Consider the following 15174-nt stretch of genomic DNA (forward strand, 5'->3'; position numbering starts at 1 on the left):
AGTGAGTGAGCCATTTTAGACAGATGAAAATGAAACAGTACAACTACAATGTTACTGCAATAGTTAAGACCTCTTGCTGTATGTGGTGTTCCCGTGACTGCAGTGGTCAGGTGCATAATGAGGTGCATAAACAGTCATGGTTACCTCCACAAGAGGAGTAAGAGGGGGTCTCTGGCTAGTGAAGTCCAGGCGTCGATGGGCCACACTAAGAGCAGGAAGGTGACGGAGGGCCAAATCCTCGGGCAACAGCAGTGTCTGGACCAAACCAGGCTGCTCACACTCATTCAGAAGGTCTTTTACTTCCTTATTCAGACACAAATCTGCAACACAATCAGAGAAAAATTGCTTGTTAGCAGGGACATTTTTTCACATTAATAAAAGTTTAACCCCTAAAGAAATGAATAGTACTTAAGCTGTTTAAAATCATTTGCACTCACATGAGATGAAGAATCCAGCCATATCAATAGCCTTATTAAAGCAGTTTCATTTCACATGGAGCAGCCTCATGGTGACCACCATAGTGGGATCACATAACCAGTTGAATACTACTCTTATCTCAGGAACCTCCCTATTATATGAGACCCTTTGCTCACAGAATAAATAAATCATGGATAACTGTAAATAGCACATTTCTACAATGGCATGAGTAAACTAAAAATAATGCTTTTGTGTGATGATGCATCCACACCACTAGGTAATTCAAGTCCAAGAGTCCATGCCAAATTGGACAGGGCACTTTAAACAAAAATACCAAGTGTACCTTTAATAGAACGCTAAAGTAAAATGGACTGATTTCTCTCACCTGCTTCCAATATCTTGCTGCCATCAGGTAGTAAGTTCAGAAGCACTGAGAGTCTGTTCCACAAGCTCTGAGAACTCTGTTTGGGAAAGAACAAAGTCCAGCATGTGTACAGAAGTATGGCTAAGGAACTTACATAACGCTACTGCTGTTTTTTTTCTGAAATATCCATAAAGGCAGAACAACTTACCTGAGCACACATGAGGATGATATCAGTGTTTGTCCTCAGCCAATCCAAAAAGACTTTAACTATCTGAATGAGTCCCTGATTCGTCAGAATCTCCAGACGCTCAGAAAGGGTTTTCTCACAGTGAAACGATTGGTTGCTGTGTTCACTACTTTCAGAATCAGAGTCAGGATCTGTGCATGAGAAAAATAACTAATCTTACAGTATGGACTAGATTTGCATTTTCTGACAGATGACATCATTGTTGTTGGTTATATTTTGATAGCTGGACATTCAATCAATACAAGCCAATGGGAGATTTTCAAACTTAATATAAAGATTGCAAATGTACAGATATCTTAATAAATAGTAATTATTTACAGTCTGTGTAAAAAAATAAATAAAAAAAAGAGGACTGGAAATACAAACAATCAAATATTATAAAAATATACTAAATTAACAATTTATTGAACTTTTATCATATTGCTATTTCTGCCATTTCAGCAACACAAAGCTATGTATATTCTTCCACAGTAAAAGGGGAATGTCTAGGAACAACCCTTATTCAAAAACAAGGAGAGAACGGCACACTGCTATTGATGCTCCCATATACTTTAATAGAAAAAACAACTTTTCAACCCCTTTGGTCTTCGTCAGGCAGATCGTGAACCTGCCTTAATGTTTGGATGTGCACATACTACTTCTATTCTTTAGGAACAACCTTACCCATGGTACAAATCACTATAATACACATCCTCTCATGGCTTATTGTTTTTATCAATAGTCCATTAATATAAATCACTCAATCACTCAAGCAATATACCATTGTCATTGGTTCCATTAGCAATCTCCGGACTGATGTTGCTTGGCGTTTCACCAGGAGGGGGTGTGACTTCTTGCGTAGGGGCAGGGTTTGAGTCTGGGGTGGGCTTATTGGTAGACGGGGGGCGAAGCAGTACATTACTAAAGGTGGGTGCAAGCCTGAAGCAGCGTTTGGCCTGGAAAAGCTGAGAGGACATGGCCTGCAGGTTACTGCTGATACTGGCATCATTGGAGACTAGAGGGCCATTGGTTACTGGAGGGGTCGAGTTTTCCTCCCTAGACAGTTGTGGCTGCTCCTCTTCCTCTTGCTGCTGCTGTTGTGGAGCATTCTCGGCATCCTCCATGTCTTCTAGGTCCGAACGAGACTCCTGACTGTTCATGTCAGAATCTGTCTCCACATCAAAGGCTGTGCCGGCCTCATCCTCCTCTGAACCGCTTTCCCAGCTGCCATCCTCTGCCAGCGGTTCCCTCCTCACCTCCCTCCCTAAAGCATTCACCTGGACCCTGGAGGCTCCTAGACCGTCAACTGGCCGGACATCTTCGTCATCCTCTTCTTCGTCACTCTCAAATCCTTCGCTTAGGTCACTCTCGTCCTGCTTGTGTGCGCAGCGTCTGCGGCGGAGCATGGAGAGCCGTGAGAACTTCCTCTTCTGCTTTTGCTTCTCCTCAGCGGACCTCTTTTTCTCCAACCCTTTCTTCATCTCCACCGTCCTGCCATTGCCCTTGGGCTTGCCCTCCTCATTCTCTTTCTCCTCATCCTCTTCTTCCAGTGAGCCGTTCTGAATGGTTCTCTCCTCCGAAGGAGCAGCACTGCTGTGATCTCTGGCATCAGGGTTGTCTAAGAACAAATGTACGAAACAAAACAGGAAGGTTAGTTTGAAGCAAATTATCAAATGACAGTAAAACTTCAGAAGCAAAAGCTCTATTCCAAACCCTAGCGAGTTACCTACATAGACATCATTAAAAGACATACAAATGCTCATGATTATGCAGCCATTTAAAACACCTTGTTTTAGCTCAAATCTAATGCAGCACTGCAAGTATCTGTTAAGTGGAAGGGAATCCCAAAATTAATTATCAATAATAAAAAAAATATTTTACCCAATATTTTTCCTGGGCAATGTATTGTTTATGCATAAATATGCCCATATATAGTGTTCCTAACAGGTTACTTATGAGGTTTCATTTATGTCAGGATGCTGCCTTAGAAGGATGCTGCTTATGTAGCCAGTAGACAGCTAGGCAGCTAATAAGTAGGGGTGCATTACACACTAATGACCATATCAAGCAATATTAGCATTTTTTAATTGTTAGTTGTCTGGTTAGGTCTTAAAAGTAGATAATATCAGGGCTTACTTTTTTTTTTTTTATTCTATCAGTCAATTTTTAATATACACTCACCGAGCACTTTATTAGGTACACCTGTACACCTACTTATTCATGCAATTATCTAATCAGCCAATCGTGTGGCAGCATTGTAATGTATAAAATCATGCAGATACGGGTCATGAGCTTCAGTTAATGTTCACATCAATCATCAGAATGGGGAAAAAATGTACATGGGACTGTGGTGATTGGGGCGGTGCCGAGCGATGCTGGGCAGAGTGAGGCCAGGGAGATGAGTGGAGAATGAGGTCTCGGTTTCCAGAGACGCACGGGAGTACTTAAGGAGAGGAGACAGCGGCAGAGAGAGACGCACGAATGTGTGTGTGTGTGTGGGTGACAGCAGGCTGAAAAGCAATGCTGTGTTTATGTATCAGCAGATACAAAGCAATTCTGGTGTATGGGTGTTTATTTGTTGGGCTGAAAAGCCGATCATGTTTGTACACTGAAAAGTGTGAATAAATATCTTACGTTTGGATGTTCACTTGACTTTAGACAATTAGCTTCTGATAGGCTAATTGGAGTCAATTGGAGGTGTACCTGTGGATGCATTTTAAGGCCTACCTTCAAACTCAGTGCCTCTTTGCTTGACATCATGGGACAATCAGAAGAAATCAGCCAATCAACAAAAATTGGTTCATCCTTGGGAGCAATTTCCAAATGGCTGAAGTGGCACATTCATCTGTGCTAACAATAGTACGCAAGTATAAACACCAAGGGACCACGCAGCCATCATACAGCTCAGTAAGGAGACACATTCTGTCACCTAGAGATGAACGTAGTTTGGTGCGAAAAGTGCAAATCAATCCCAGAACAACAGCAAAGGACCTTGTGAAGATGTTGGAGGAAACAGGTAGACAAGTATCTATATCCACGGTAAAACGAGTCCCACATCGATATAACCTGAAAGGCTACTCAGCAAGGAAGAAGCCAATGCTCCAAAACCACCATAAGTGCACATGGGGACAAAGATCTTACTTTTTGGAGAAATTTCCTCTGGTCTGATGAAACAAAAATTGTAATTGTAAAACTTTTTGGCCATAATGACCATCGTTACGTTTGGAGGAAAAAGGGTGAGGCTTGCAAGCCAAAGAACACCATCCCAACCGTGAAGCATGGGGGCGGTGCACTTCACAAAATAGATGGCATCATAAGGAAGGAAAATTAAGTAAATATATTGAAGCAACATCTCAAGACATCTGCCAGGCTCAGTCACAAATGGGTCTTCCAAATGTACAATGACCCCAAGCATACCTCTAAAGTTGTGGCAAAATGGCTTAAGAACAACAAAGTCAATGTATTGGAGTGGCCATTACAAAGTCCTGACCTCAATCTGACAGACAATTTGTGGGCAGAACTGAAAATGTGTGTGCGAGTAAGGAGGCCTACAAACCTGATTCAGTTACACCAGTTCTGTCTGGAGGAAAGGGTCAAAATTCCAGAAGCTTGTGGAAGGCTACCCAAAACATTTGGTCCAAGTTAAACAATTTAAAGGCAATATTACCAAATACTAACAGAGTGTATGTAAACTTCTGACCCACTGGGAATGTGATGAAAGAAATAAAAGCTGAAATAAATAATTCTCTCTACCATTATTCTGACATTTCACATTCTTAAAATAAAGTATTGATCCTGACTGACCTAAGACAGGGAATGTTTTCTACGATTAATTGTCAAGAATTGGGAAAAAACGAGTTTAAATGTATTTGGCTAAGGTGTATGTAAACTTCTGACTTCAACTGTATTACTTAAATATCATCTTGGACTGGAGCTGTTTTGCAGGAAAAGAATTTCACTGCCTATGCCTTGTGTATATGTGTGTGACGATAAATAGACTTATTACTTATGACTTACAATTATAGTGAGCAGAATAGCATCTCAGAATGCACAACACGTCGAACCTGGAGGTAAATGGGCTACAACAGCAGAAGACCAAGCTGGGCACTTTATTAGGACCATGGTGTTCCTAATAAAGTGCTCGGTAAGTGTATTTTTCAGGTTAAAAAAAGTACTTAAGTTATTTAATATTTTTCTGTTTTATGCGGTGTAAAATAATATAAAAAACAGTACAGATTTATAATATCAGTCATCATATCATATCAGTTAGCAACCATAATGTAAAAATAATGATCTTCTATCAGTATTGGCAAAAACAATAAGAAAAACAACAGAAACAAGAAGCAACACAGAAGTGCATCGTCCTTATTCATACCAGTGTTATCAGTGCGTAAGGGTGGGACATCACTCTCCCCCTCTTCCAGCTCAGCTTGCAGTCGAATGTTCACATGATTGACCAGATGGGAGAACAGAGCCAATGTGAAGGCGATGGAGGCGCTGTACTGCTTTGAAGCTAAAAGAGAATTAAGTTGCACAGATGAGTTTGTACTTCCAAGAACTGTGACTTGGAGGTCTTAAATGTTCTAATTAGTGGTTGACCAATATATATATATATATATATATATATATATATATATATATATATATATATATATACATACATACATACATACATACACACACACACACACACACACACACACACACACATAAACACAACCGGTCAAAAGTTTTGAAACATGACTAAAAAGTTTCTCATGATCTTAAAAATCTTTTGACCTGAAGCCGTATGCTTAAATGCTTAAAATTAGTTTTGTAGACAAAAATATAACTGTGGCACCATAATAATTTATTTCATTATAAAACTAAAATTTAATAAAAATAAAAAAAAGTTTTTGAAATCGATGACTTGGACCAAATAATAAAGAAAAGCAGCCAATAAGTGCTCAGCATAGATGGGAACTCCTTCAATACTGTTTAAAAAGCATCCCAGGGTGATACCTGAAGAAGTTGGTTGAGAAAATGTCAAGAGTACATGTCTGCAAATTCTAGGCAAAGGGTGGCTACTTTGAAGATGCTAAAATATAACATAGTTTTGATTTATTTTGGATTTTGTTTAGTCACAACATAATTCCCATAGTTCCATTTATGTTATTCCATAGTTTTGATGATTTTACTATTATTCTAAAATGTGAAGAAAAAAAAAATATAATAAAGAATGAGTGTTTCAAAACTTTTGACCGGTAGTGTGTGTATATATATATATATATATATATATATATATATATATATATATATATATATATATATAGACAAAGCTAATAAACCGACCATGGAAATCCTGAAAATATCCCTTCATTAATTTTATGTGAATGTCATTAGCTCATTGTTATGAATCACTAATTTTCATTAATTGAACAGAAAGACAGACAGAACGATAGAATAACAGACAGACAGAAAGCACGATTGATGGATGGATGAGTATTATATATATATATATATATATATATATATACAGGTGCATCTCAATAAATTAGAATGTTGTGGAAAAGTTCATTTATTTCAGTAATTCAACTCAAATTGTGAAACTCGTGTATTAAATAAATTCAATGCACACAGACTGAAGTAGTCTTTGGTTCTTTTAATTGTGATGATTTTGGCTCACATTTAACAAAAACCCACCAATTCACTATCTCAAAAAATTAGAATATGGTGACATGCCAATCAGCTAATCAACTCAAAACACCTGCAAAGGTTTCCTGAGCCTTCAAAATGGTCTCTCAGTTTGGTTCACTAGGCTACACAATCATGGGGAAGACTGCTGATCTGATAGTTGTCCAGAAGACAATCATTGACACCCTTCACAGGGAGGGTAAGCCACAAACATTCATTGCCAAAGAAGCTGGCTGTTCACAGAGTGCTGTATCCAAGCATGTTAACAGAAAGTTGAGTGGAAGGAAAAAGTGTGGAAGAAAAAGATGCACAATCAACCAAGAGAACCGCAGCCTTATGATTGTCCAGCAAAATCGATTCAAGAATTTGGGTGAACTTCATAAGGAATGGACTGAGGCTGGGGTCAAGGCATCAAGAGCCACCACACACAGACATGTCAAGGAATTTGGCTACAGTTGTCGTATTCCTCTTGTCAAGCCACTCCTGAACCACAGACAACGTCAGAGGCGTCTTACCTGGGCTAAGGAGAAGAAGAACTGGACTGTTGCCCAGTGTTCCAAAGTCCTCTTTTCAGATGAGAGCAAGTTTTGTATTTCATTTGGAAACCAAGGTCCTAGAGTCTGGAGGAAGGGTGGAGAAGCTCATAGCCCAAGTTGCTTGAAGTCCAGTGTTAAGTTTCCACAGTTTGTGATGATTTGGGGTGCAATGTCATCTGCTGGTGTTGGTCCATTGTGTTTTTTGAAAACCAAAGTCACTGCACCAGTTTACCAAGAAATTTTGGAGCACTTCATGCTTCCTTCTGCTGACCAGCTTTTTAAAGATGCTGATTTCATTTTCCAGCAGGATTTGGCACCTGCCCACACTGCCAAAAGCACCAAAAGTTGGTTAAATGACCATGGTGTTGGTGTGCTTGACTGGCCAGCAAACTCACCAGACCTGAACCCCATAGAGAATCTATGAGGTATTGTCAAGAGGAAAATGAGAAACAAGAGACCAAAAAATGCAGATGAGCTGAAGGCCACTGTCAAAGAAACCTGGGCTTCCATACCACCTCAGCAGTGCCACAAACTGATCACCTCCATGCCACGCCGAATTGAGGCAGTAATTAAAGCAAAAGGAGCCCCTACCAAGTATTGAGTACATATACAGTAAATGAACATACTTTCCAGAAGGCCAACAATTCACTAAAAATGTTTTTTTTATTGGTCTTATGATGTATTCTAATTTTTTGAGATAGTGAATTGGTGGGTTTTTGTTAAATGTGAGCCAAAATCATCACAATTAAAAGAACCAAAGACTTAAACTACTTCAGTCTGTGTGCATTGAATTTATTTAATACACGAGTTTCACAATTTGAGTTGAATTACTGAAATAAATGAACTTTTCCACGACATTCTAATTTATTGAGATGCACCTGTATATATATATACACATACATACATACATACATACATACATACACACACACACAGTTGAAGTCAGAAGTTTACATACACCTTAGCCAAATACATTTAAACTCAGTTTTTCACAATTACTGACATTTAATTGTAGAAAACATTCCCTGTCTTAGATCAGTTAGGATCACTACTTTATTTTAAGAATGTGAAATGTCAGAATAATAGTAGAGAGAATGATTTATTTCAGCTTTTATTTCTTTCATCACATTCCCAGTGTGTCAGAAGTTTACACACACTTTGTTAGTATTCAGTAGCATTGTCTTTAAATTGTTTAACTTGGGCCAAATGTTTTGGGTAGCCTTCCACAAGCTTCTGGAATTTTGGCCCATTCCTCCAAACAGAACTGGTGTAACTGAGTCAGGTTTGTAGGCCTCCTTGCTCGCACAAGCTTTTTCAGTTCTGCCCACAAATTTTCTATCAGATTGAGGTCAGGGCTTTGTGATGGCCACTCCAATACCTTGACTTTGTTGTTCTTAAGCCATTTTTCCACAACTTTGGAGGTATGCTTGGGGTCATTGTCCATTTGGAAGACCCATTTGCGACTGAGCCTGGCAGATGTCTTGAGATGTTGCTTCAATATATTTACTTAATTTTCCTTCCTCATGATGCCATCTATTTTGTGAAGTGCACCAGTCCCTCCTGCAGCAAAGCACCCCCACAACATGATGCAGCCACCCCCATGGTTCACGGTTGGGATGGTGTTCTTTGGCTTGCAAGCCTCACCGTTTTTCCTCTAAACATAACAATGGTCATTATGGCCAACAGTTCCATTTTTTTTTCATCAGACCAGAGGACATTTCTCCAAAGAGTAAGATCTTTGCCCTCATGTGCACTTGCAAACTGTAGTCTGGCTTTTTTATGGCAGTTTTGAAGTAGTGGCTTCTCACTTGCTGAGCAGCCTTTCAGGTTATGTTGCTATATAGGACTCGTGTTAATGTGGATATAGATAGTTGTCTACCTGTTTCCTCCAGCATCTTCACAAGGTCCTTTGCTGTTGTTCTGGGATTGATTTGCACTTTTCGCACCAAACTACATTAATCTCTAGGAGACAGAATGCATCTCCTTCCTGAGCGATATGATGGCTGCGTGGTCCCATGGTGTTTATACTTGTGTACTATTGTTTGTACAAATGAACATGGTACCTTCAGGTGTTTGGAAATTGCTCCCAAGGATGAACCAGACTTGTGGAGGTCCACAATGTTTTATCTGAGGTCTTGGCTGATTTAATTTGATTTTCCCATGATGTCAAGCTGAGTTTGAAGGTAGGCCTTAAAATACATCCACAGGTACTCCTCCAATTCAGTACACCTCCAATCAGAAGCTACTTGGCTAATTGTCTAAAGCAGGGGTCGGCAACCTTTTTGACATGGAGTGCCATTTTTTTTATTTTCCTGGTCAATGGCTGTGCCATCGTCACATTATAACCATTTGTTTAGCCTCCCATTCAGCTCATAAAAACAAGCTGTGTGATCATGAGGAAGGATAACATCAAGATGTAGATTGGAATGCAGGTGTGGAATTTATATAAATAAAATAGTCTATTCCTCTCTTGCTGTTGCTGGCGTGCCAGTGCCATAGGTTGCCGATCCCTGGTCTAAAGGCTTAAAATCATTTTCTGGAAATATCCAAGCTGCTTAAAGGTACAGTTATCTTAGTGTATGTGAACTTCTGACCCACTGGAATTGTGATCTAGTCAATTAAAAGTGAAACAATCTGTCTGTAAACAATTGCTGAAAAATTACTTGTGTCATGCACACAGTAGATGTCCTAAACGACTTGCCAAAACTATAGTTTGCTAATATTAAATCTGTGGAGTGGTTAAAACTAATGTTAAAAAAAGTTCAAATGAGTTTTGATGACTTCAACCTAAGAGTATGTAAACTTCTGACTTCAACTATAGATAGATACACAGCGACAACAGAGAGAAATAGATAGACAAGAGATATATAGACAGACAGATCCATTCAGTCCATATTTACCCCCTCTCTTCAGGCTGTGCACCACCATAAGGCAAGTGACCACAATCTTGAATATGAGGCTATCAGGCAGCACAGAGCAGACAGATTCATGTTCCTCCTCCTCCTCACTGGCCGAATGGCTGCCATGAGCAGGAAGAGGCTGGTAGAACAGCACCAGGTTAAAGTCCTCCAGCACGGACTGGCACAATGATGTCAACTCCGTCTCCATCAAACTGATGAGGTGAAAGGGTTTTAATTTAAAGGTTCACACAGTAATTTTTTTCCTCATTTAAAAAGTTTTACTTCTCAAGATATGAATACTAATTTTGAAACATGAAAAAATCATGACTACTCATGTGAGATGAAGAGTTCAGTCATATCAGTAAGTAACCTTATAAAAGCTCTTTTTTCTACATGGGGCAGAGGCACCTCATGAGGCAGCCATTTTGGCATTACATGAATACTACCAGCTTAATCAGTAACTGCCCTGTAATTGGACAGTTTCATTCATGGATTAAATTAATCCTGGTTTCCTGTGCATAGTGATTTTCTACAATGGTATTGGTAACTGAGCTACCCAGGCCCCCCTCTCAAATCTTATTTTATAACTTTAGGTTAGGGGCATTCTGCTTGCAAAGGAGGATGTTATGAAATATTAAACAGGTTTAACAAAGTGATTCTCTCACCTGTTCTTTGGCTGCAACAGGCTCTGCAAATACATGAAGCTCACTAGTAGTCTTTTGATGTCTTTTGACCTGAAGTTAGATTTGTTTTGTTAATAACGAATTTAATGCAAAAATCATATTAAAACTGGACTTTTACATTTTCAAAAGAGAATGTGAGTGATGCTTGTGCAAAAGTTACTGCCACAGTTGCAAGTGGTATTTTTTAGGGCATTGTCACCTCTGGCGTGATGGTGAAAGTTTCTTCATCTCTTGTTTCTTCACTTGGTGGTACATCTTGGCTGCTTTGTCAAACAGACGCTTTAAATTCCCATAAGCCCCGTCAAAGGGAGTCTCCGACTGAATGCTGTTTAACAGGAAAAACCAGTCTGTCATGTTGATAAAGGGTTATCAGTGCTAAACAAAAAACTTAAATGCATCGCCTCATTTCAAGAGCATTTTTATTCACTAGATTCACTCTTTATTGTTTTTGTAATGCTGCATTGTTTTATACTGTAGCAAAATGCTATCTCTGTTACTTAATACATGGTGTTGTTACACTGACACTCTCAGACATGCAGTCAAAATGGAGGTAAAAATACAATGGAGGAAAATTACAGGAAGTATGTGTATACGGTTCCCAGATCTCTTACCAGCGCAGGTAATTGTAAGTAGCCTCCACGTTATAAAATTTACTTCCAGCAAGCGTACCCAACTGATTAAATGGCATTCCTGTAAAAGACAGCAAAACATTTCCTTAGTCATGAAATTCAGATAAGATGAAAAAAAAAAAAAAAATCCTCAATTCCTTCGATTTGAATTGATATTCACTGTGCAACAGATAAAATCATAAAAAAGCCTGTTTTTCAGTGCCAGGAAAAAGGTGTTGTTGGAACGATGTGAGAAGCCATGAATTGCTCACCGATGTGAGGTGCGACAGACAGGGCCTGATGATAAAAGCGTTCAGCCAGCTGCTCTGCCTCCACTCCCGCCAGTTCATTCTGGTACCGCGCTATATATGTCCAACATACATAAACAGTTTATTTATATTTCTTGTTTCTGACATTTTCTTAAATGTCAAGTGAGAACACACTTACCGAGATCTCCCAAGTACACAAGGCATCTGTGACATGCCATCTGGGCCCACTCCATCTCTTTAAGGGTGGCTGAGACTGGTTTCTTACGACCTGCAGTTATCATTCACAGAGAAAGATTGTCTAATTAAGCAACAAGCCACTTAGAGCAGTGCATTACAGTGATTTTACTACAGCTAAGGGTTTGCTCTTAGGCACAACATGTAGTGGATCTCAATTACTTTAATTAATTGTCAGACCCTTAATCATCTCCTTTCTTTCTAACCCCAGATTTATACTTTCACAGCTTAAAATATTTTTTAAATGGCTATCTCACCCACAAAATAAAATTCTGTCATCATTTACTCATTCTCAAGCTGTTCCAAACGTATGACTTTTTTCCGTGGATCACAAAAGGAGATGTTAAGCAGATTGTTAGCTTCAGTCACCATTCACTTACTTTTTATAGAAAAAGGATGCAAAGTGAATGGTGAATGAGGCTAACATTCTGCCAAAAGGCAAGTGCACACTACACGACTTAAGCTTGTCTCCTTTGATGTTGAGTCGGCAACTGGTCCGCTACGAGAAGTCTCAGATCCCACGACTGATGGCCGTGTAGAGTGTGCACTCCTGCTACACACCCCGACAAATCAGCTTGATATCTAGACATCTTGTCATCAGGTGTGCGCACTGTCCCGACGAGCGAGAGACCGACACTGAGCCACAGCCAATGAAATATAGAGCGCGCAAGAGGAAAGCAAGGTATTGGGAAGCAAGAGACAAAAAATAATTCGAAAATAAAACATCACCCACATCTCCCAACTCGCTGTCTTCATAATTTTTGTTGCCGTTTTTCTTTTGAATTTTTCTTTTTCAACTGCTATCTGGACTTTGAAGGATTCGGATCTATTTTTTGTTCACTTTAGATGTAAGATATCAGCCCACTTTTCATTCACACAGTTATTTTTTGGAACCCATTCAACTGATATATTGTTATACTTTTTGACTTTTATATTGTTGACTTTTAGAATTTTGAAGTACAGCAATAACATATTTCAGTCGTGCACCTTTAACTTTAAAACCTTCTGGCTTTTATTCTGACAATCGGGAACACTCTAGGAAGTCCTGTATGTGTCTGTATGTAGGCTACTTAACAGCAGTTCAATTCGCTTCTTACACAACTTCTGGTGAAATACTTCTTCAGTGCCATTCTAACTGCATATTATAAGTGAACCGAACTATTAAGCATCTACATCAAATATTTTATTCATGAGTAGAGCACACATATGAAAATAGCCGTGAGTTCTGAGGGCTGAAAACAGCCGCGATCGCATCACCAGCCTGTGCGTGCTATGTATGTGTCATCAGAGCAGCGCCATTCACTAACGCGTTGCGCATGCACACTACCTGTGTATATTTATTTATTAAACACAGCCTTTTGTGATTCACAAAGCTACCGCATGTCTTCAAGTGGCTTTGAATAAAATGTACGAGTCATATGGATTACTTTAATGGTGCTTTTATGTTAGTTTTGGAGATTGACAGTAACGAACATGACTAACACCCAGTACTGATTTGAACCGGGCTCGCCGGACCGATACCCGATCGTCTAAAAACATCAGTATTGGAAGTGATACCGATCGAGGTATTGGTTCAGTGCATCCCTAAATTTGAATACATTTTAGGACTAATGGAAACTCTGAAAACATTTAGGTTTGCAACGGGTGAACTATACTTTTACAGGGTATCTTTTGAATTTCATGACTTTTCCAGTCACTTGTGATAAATGGAAGTTTTCAAAAACCATTAGCAATTTCTAGCCAACGAAATGTTGTAGAGCTGATTATAACTAGAATTTTTTTTTATAATTACCTTAGAGAATTCAATAACCTTTTCAGCACCTGGAAATCAGAATTTGCTATTTCCAGGTTTTCCATGACCATGGGAATTAGAGGTTGAGTGATAGCAGATTTTGCCAATATCGAAGGTGGTGTAAAAGGCAGATAACCAATAAATCAGCCCACAGTTTTTAAAATATATATATACATTTTTTATAGAATGTAAAAAAAAAAAAAAAAATGTCTTAAGACACTCCTTACTATGACGGGCACAGACGCAGAAGCTACAAGAGTCCAACATTAATAAAATCCATTGCAGTTTATTGTTCAACCAAAATCTCAATAATAACCAGACAACATATGAATTTGGTGCATAACATGGGACTTTTATCTCTAAACGAGCACAAAACACACAAGGGGCTCTTATATTTTAGAGACTTAGCTCCATTACAATGCTCTATTTCTAAGTATTTACCAAATCAAGAACAAATTATTTCACCAAATGAGGCTTTCATAAGGAATAAGGTTTATTAGTATTCACCAAATATGAAGTTCGAGACACAATGTATGTGCTGATGTGGCACGTTTCCATATGGTCACATTTTTCTTTGCATGCCCTCGCTTCAATTTATAACACTTGATTATCTAATTAAAATAACAAAATATGCATTGAAAAAAGGATAAACATATGGATGAATATTGTCAATGATGAAAGATTCAGATACAGCAAATACCCACATGATCTTTAATAAAAATAAATAAATAAATAATAAAAAAAACATATCAGCAACTGTCAGCATAGATATTGGCCGATAACCGAGAGTTCCAAAAAAGCAACTATCGGCACTGATTAAACCTATACATCGGTCTACCTCTAGTGGGAACATTACCTATAACATGAATATAGAAATATGTGTCTCACCGATGAGCGGGTCTGTGACGTGTGTCCAGTCAATGCAGTCCTGCAGCTCCAGTTGATAGTGTGACTGGATGTAGAGCAGCAGGTGTTGAAAGAAGCCCACCCCGGCAATCAGATGGGTCCTGTACGCACACTCCAGAGCACTGCGGCTGTGAATATGCTGAATAGAGAGGGAGCATTTTATCATGACGGGAACTTTAAATTATGAGATATGTGCAGTGTGAGGTGACAATACCTTCTTGTTGGTCTTGATGACCTGTATGACCTCATAGTAGACCTTCCTCCACAGCAGTTCTTCTGCCTTGCGTCCATAGTCCACAGGATGCAGGAACATCAGCTTAACACAAAGTTCTCGCAACCTGTTTAAAGTAGATTTATTAATTTCTTAAGCAGCTGTGACACCTAAATCAGATTATGAAGTTGATCAGAGAGAGTGAAACTGTTACTTACTTGTTCCGCAAGCTGATATTTTCAGGTTTAAAGACCTCCCTGTAAGATGACTTGCCGCTGATAATAATATCCAACTTGTGTACCGTTTCCACCACAGCCCTTCACAAACATACAGAAAATTATGCTCAAAATGTAAT

General features: G+C 39.0%; 1 protein-coding gene across 5 annotated transcripts in view; it reads right to left on the reverse strand.

The window, feature by feature from the left end:
- The window catches only part of LOC127453087 (nonsense-mediated mRNA decay factor SMG5), a 34981-nt gene that overhangs the window by 14232 nt on the left and 5575 nt on the right, over positions 1–15174 (reverse strand). For all 5 annotated transcript variants that reach the window (XR_007899360.1, XR_007899359.1, XR_007899361.1 and 2 more), the window contains 14 exons: positions 15038–15136; positions 14823–14946; positions 14591–14747; positions 11855–11944; positions 11680–11769; positions 11411–11489; positions 10999–11124; positions 10782–10850; positions 10117–10328; positions 5383–5520; positions 1789–2625; positions 990–1159; positions 803–878; positions 145–320 (listed from right to left, as the gene is read on the reverse strand). Coding sequence is in view for 2 of the 5 variants with exons in the window: in XM_051719150.1 (XP_051575110.1) it covers positions 145–320; positions 803–878; positions 990–1159; positions 1789–2625; positions 5383–5520; positions 10117–10328; positions 10782–10850; positions 10999–11124; positions 11411–11489; positions 11680–11769; positions 11855–11944; positions 14591–14747; positions 14823–14946; positions 15038–15136 (2443 nt within the window). In the remaining 3 variants the exon portion in view is untranslated. The remainder of the gene's footprint in view (positions 1–144; positions 321–802; positions 879–989; positions 1160–1788; positions 2626–5382; positions 5521–10116; positions 10329–10781; positions 10851–10998; positions 11125–11410; positions 11490–11679; positions 11770–11854; positions 11945–14590; positions 14748–14822; positions 14947–15037; positions 15137–15174) is intronic.

The sequence above is a fragment of the Myxocyprinus asiaticus genome, chromosome 15 (genome assembly GCF_019703515.2).
Source record: "Myxocyprinus asiaticus isolate MX2 ecotype Aquarium Trade chromosome 15, UBuf_Myxa_2, whole genome shotgun sequence".
In the NCBI taxonomy this organism is placed as follows: Eukaryota; Metazoa; Chordata; class Actinopteri; order Cypriniformes; family Catostomidae; genus Myxocyprinus; species Myxocyprinus asiaticus.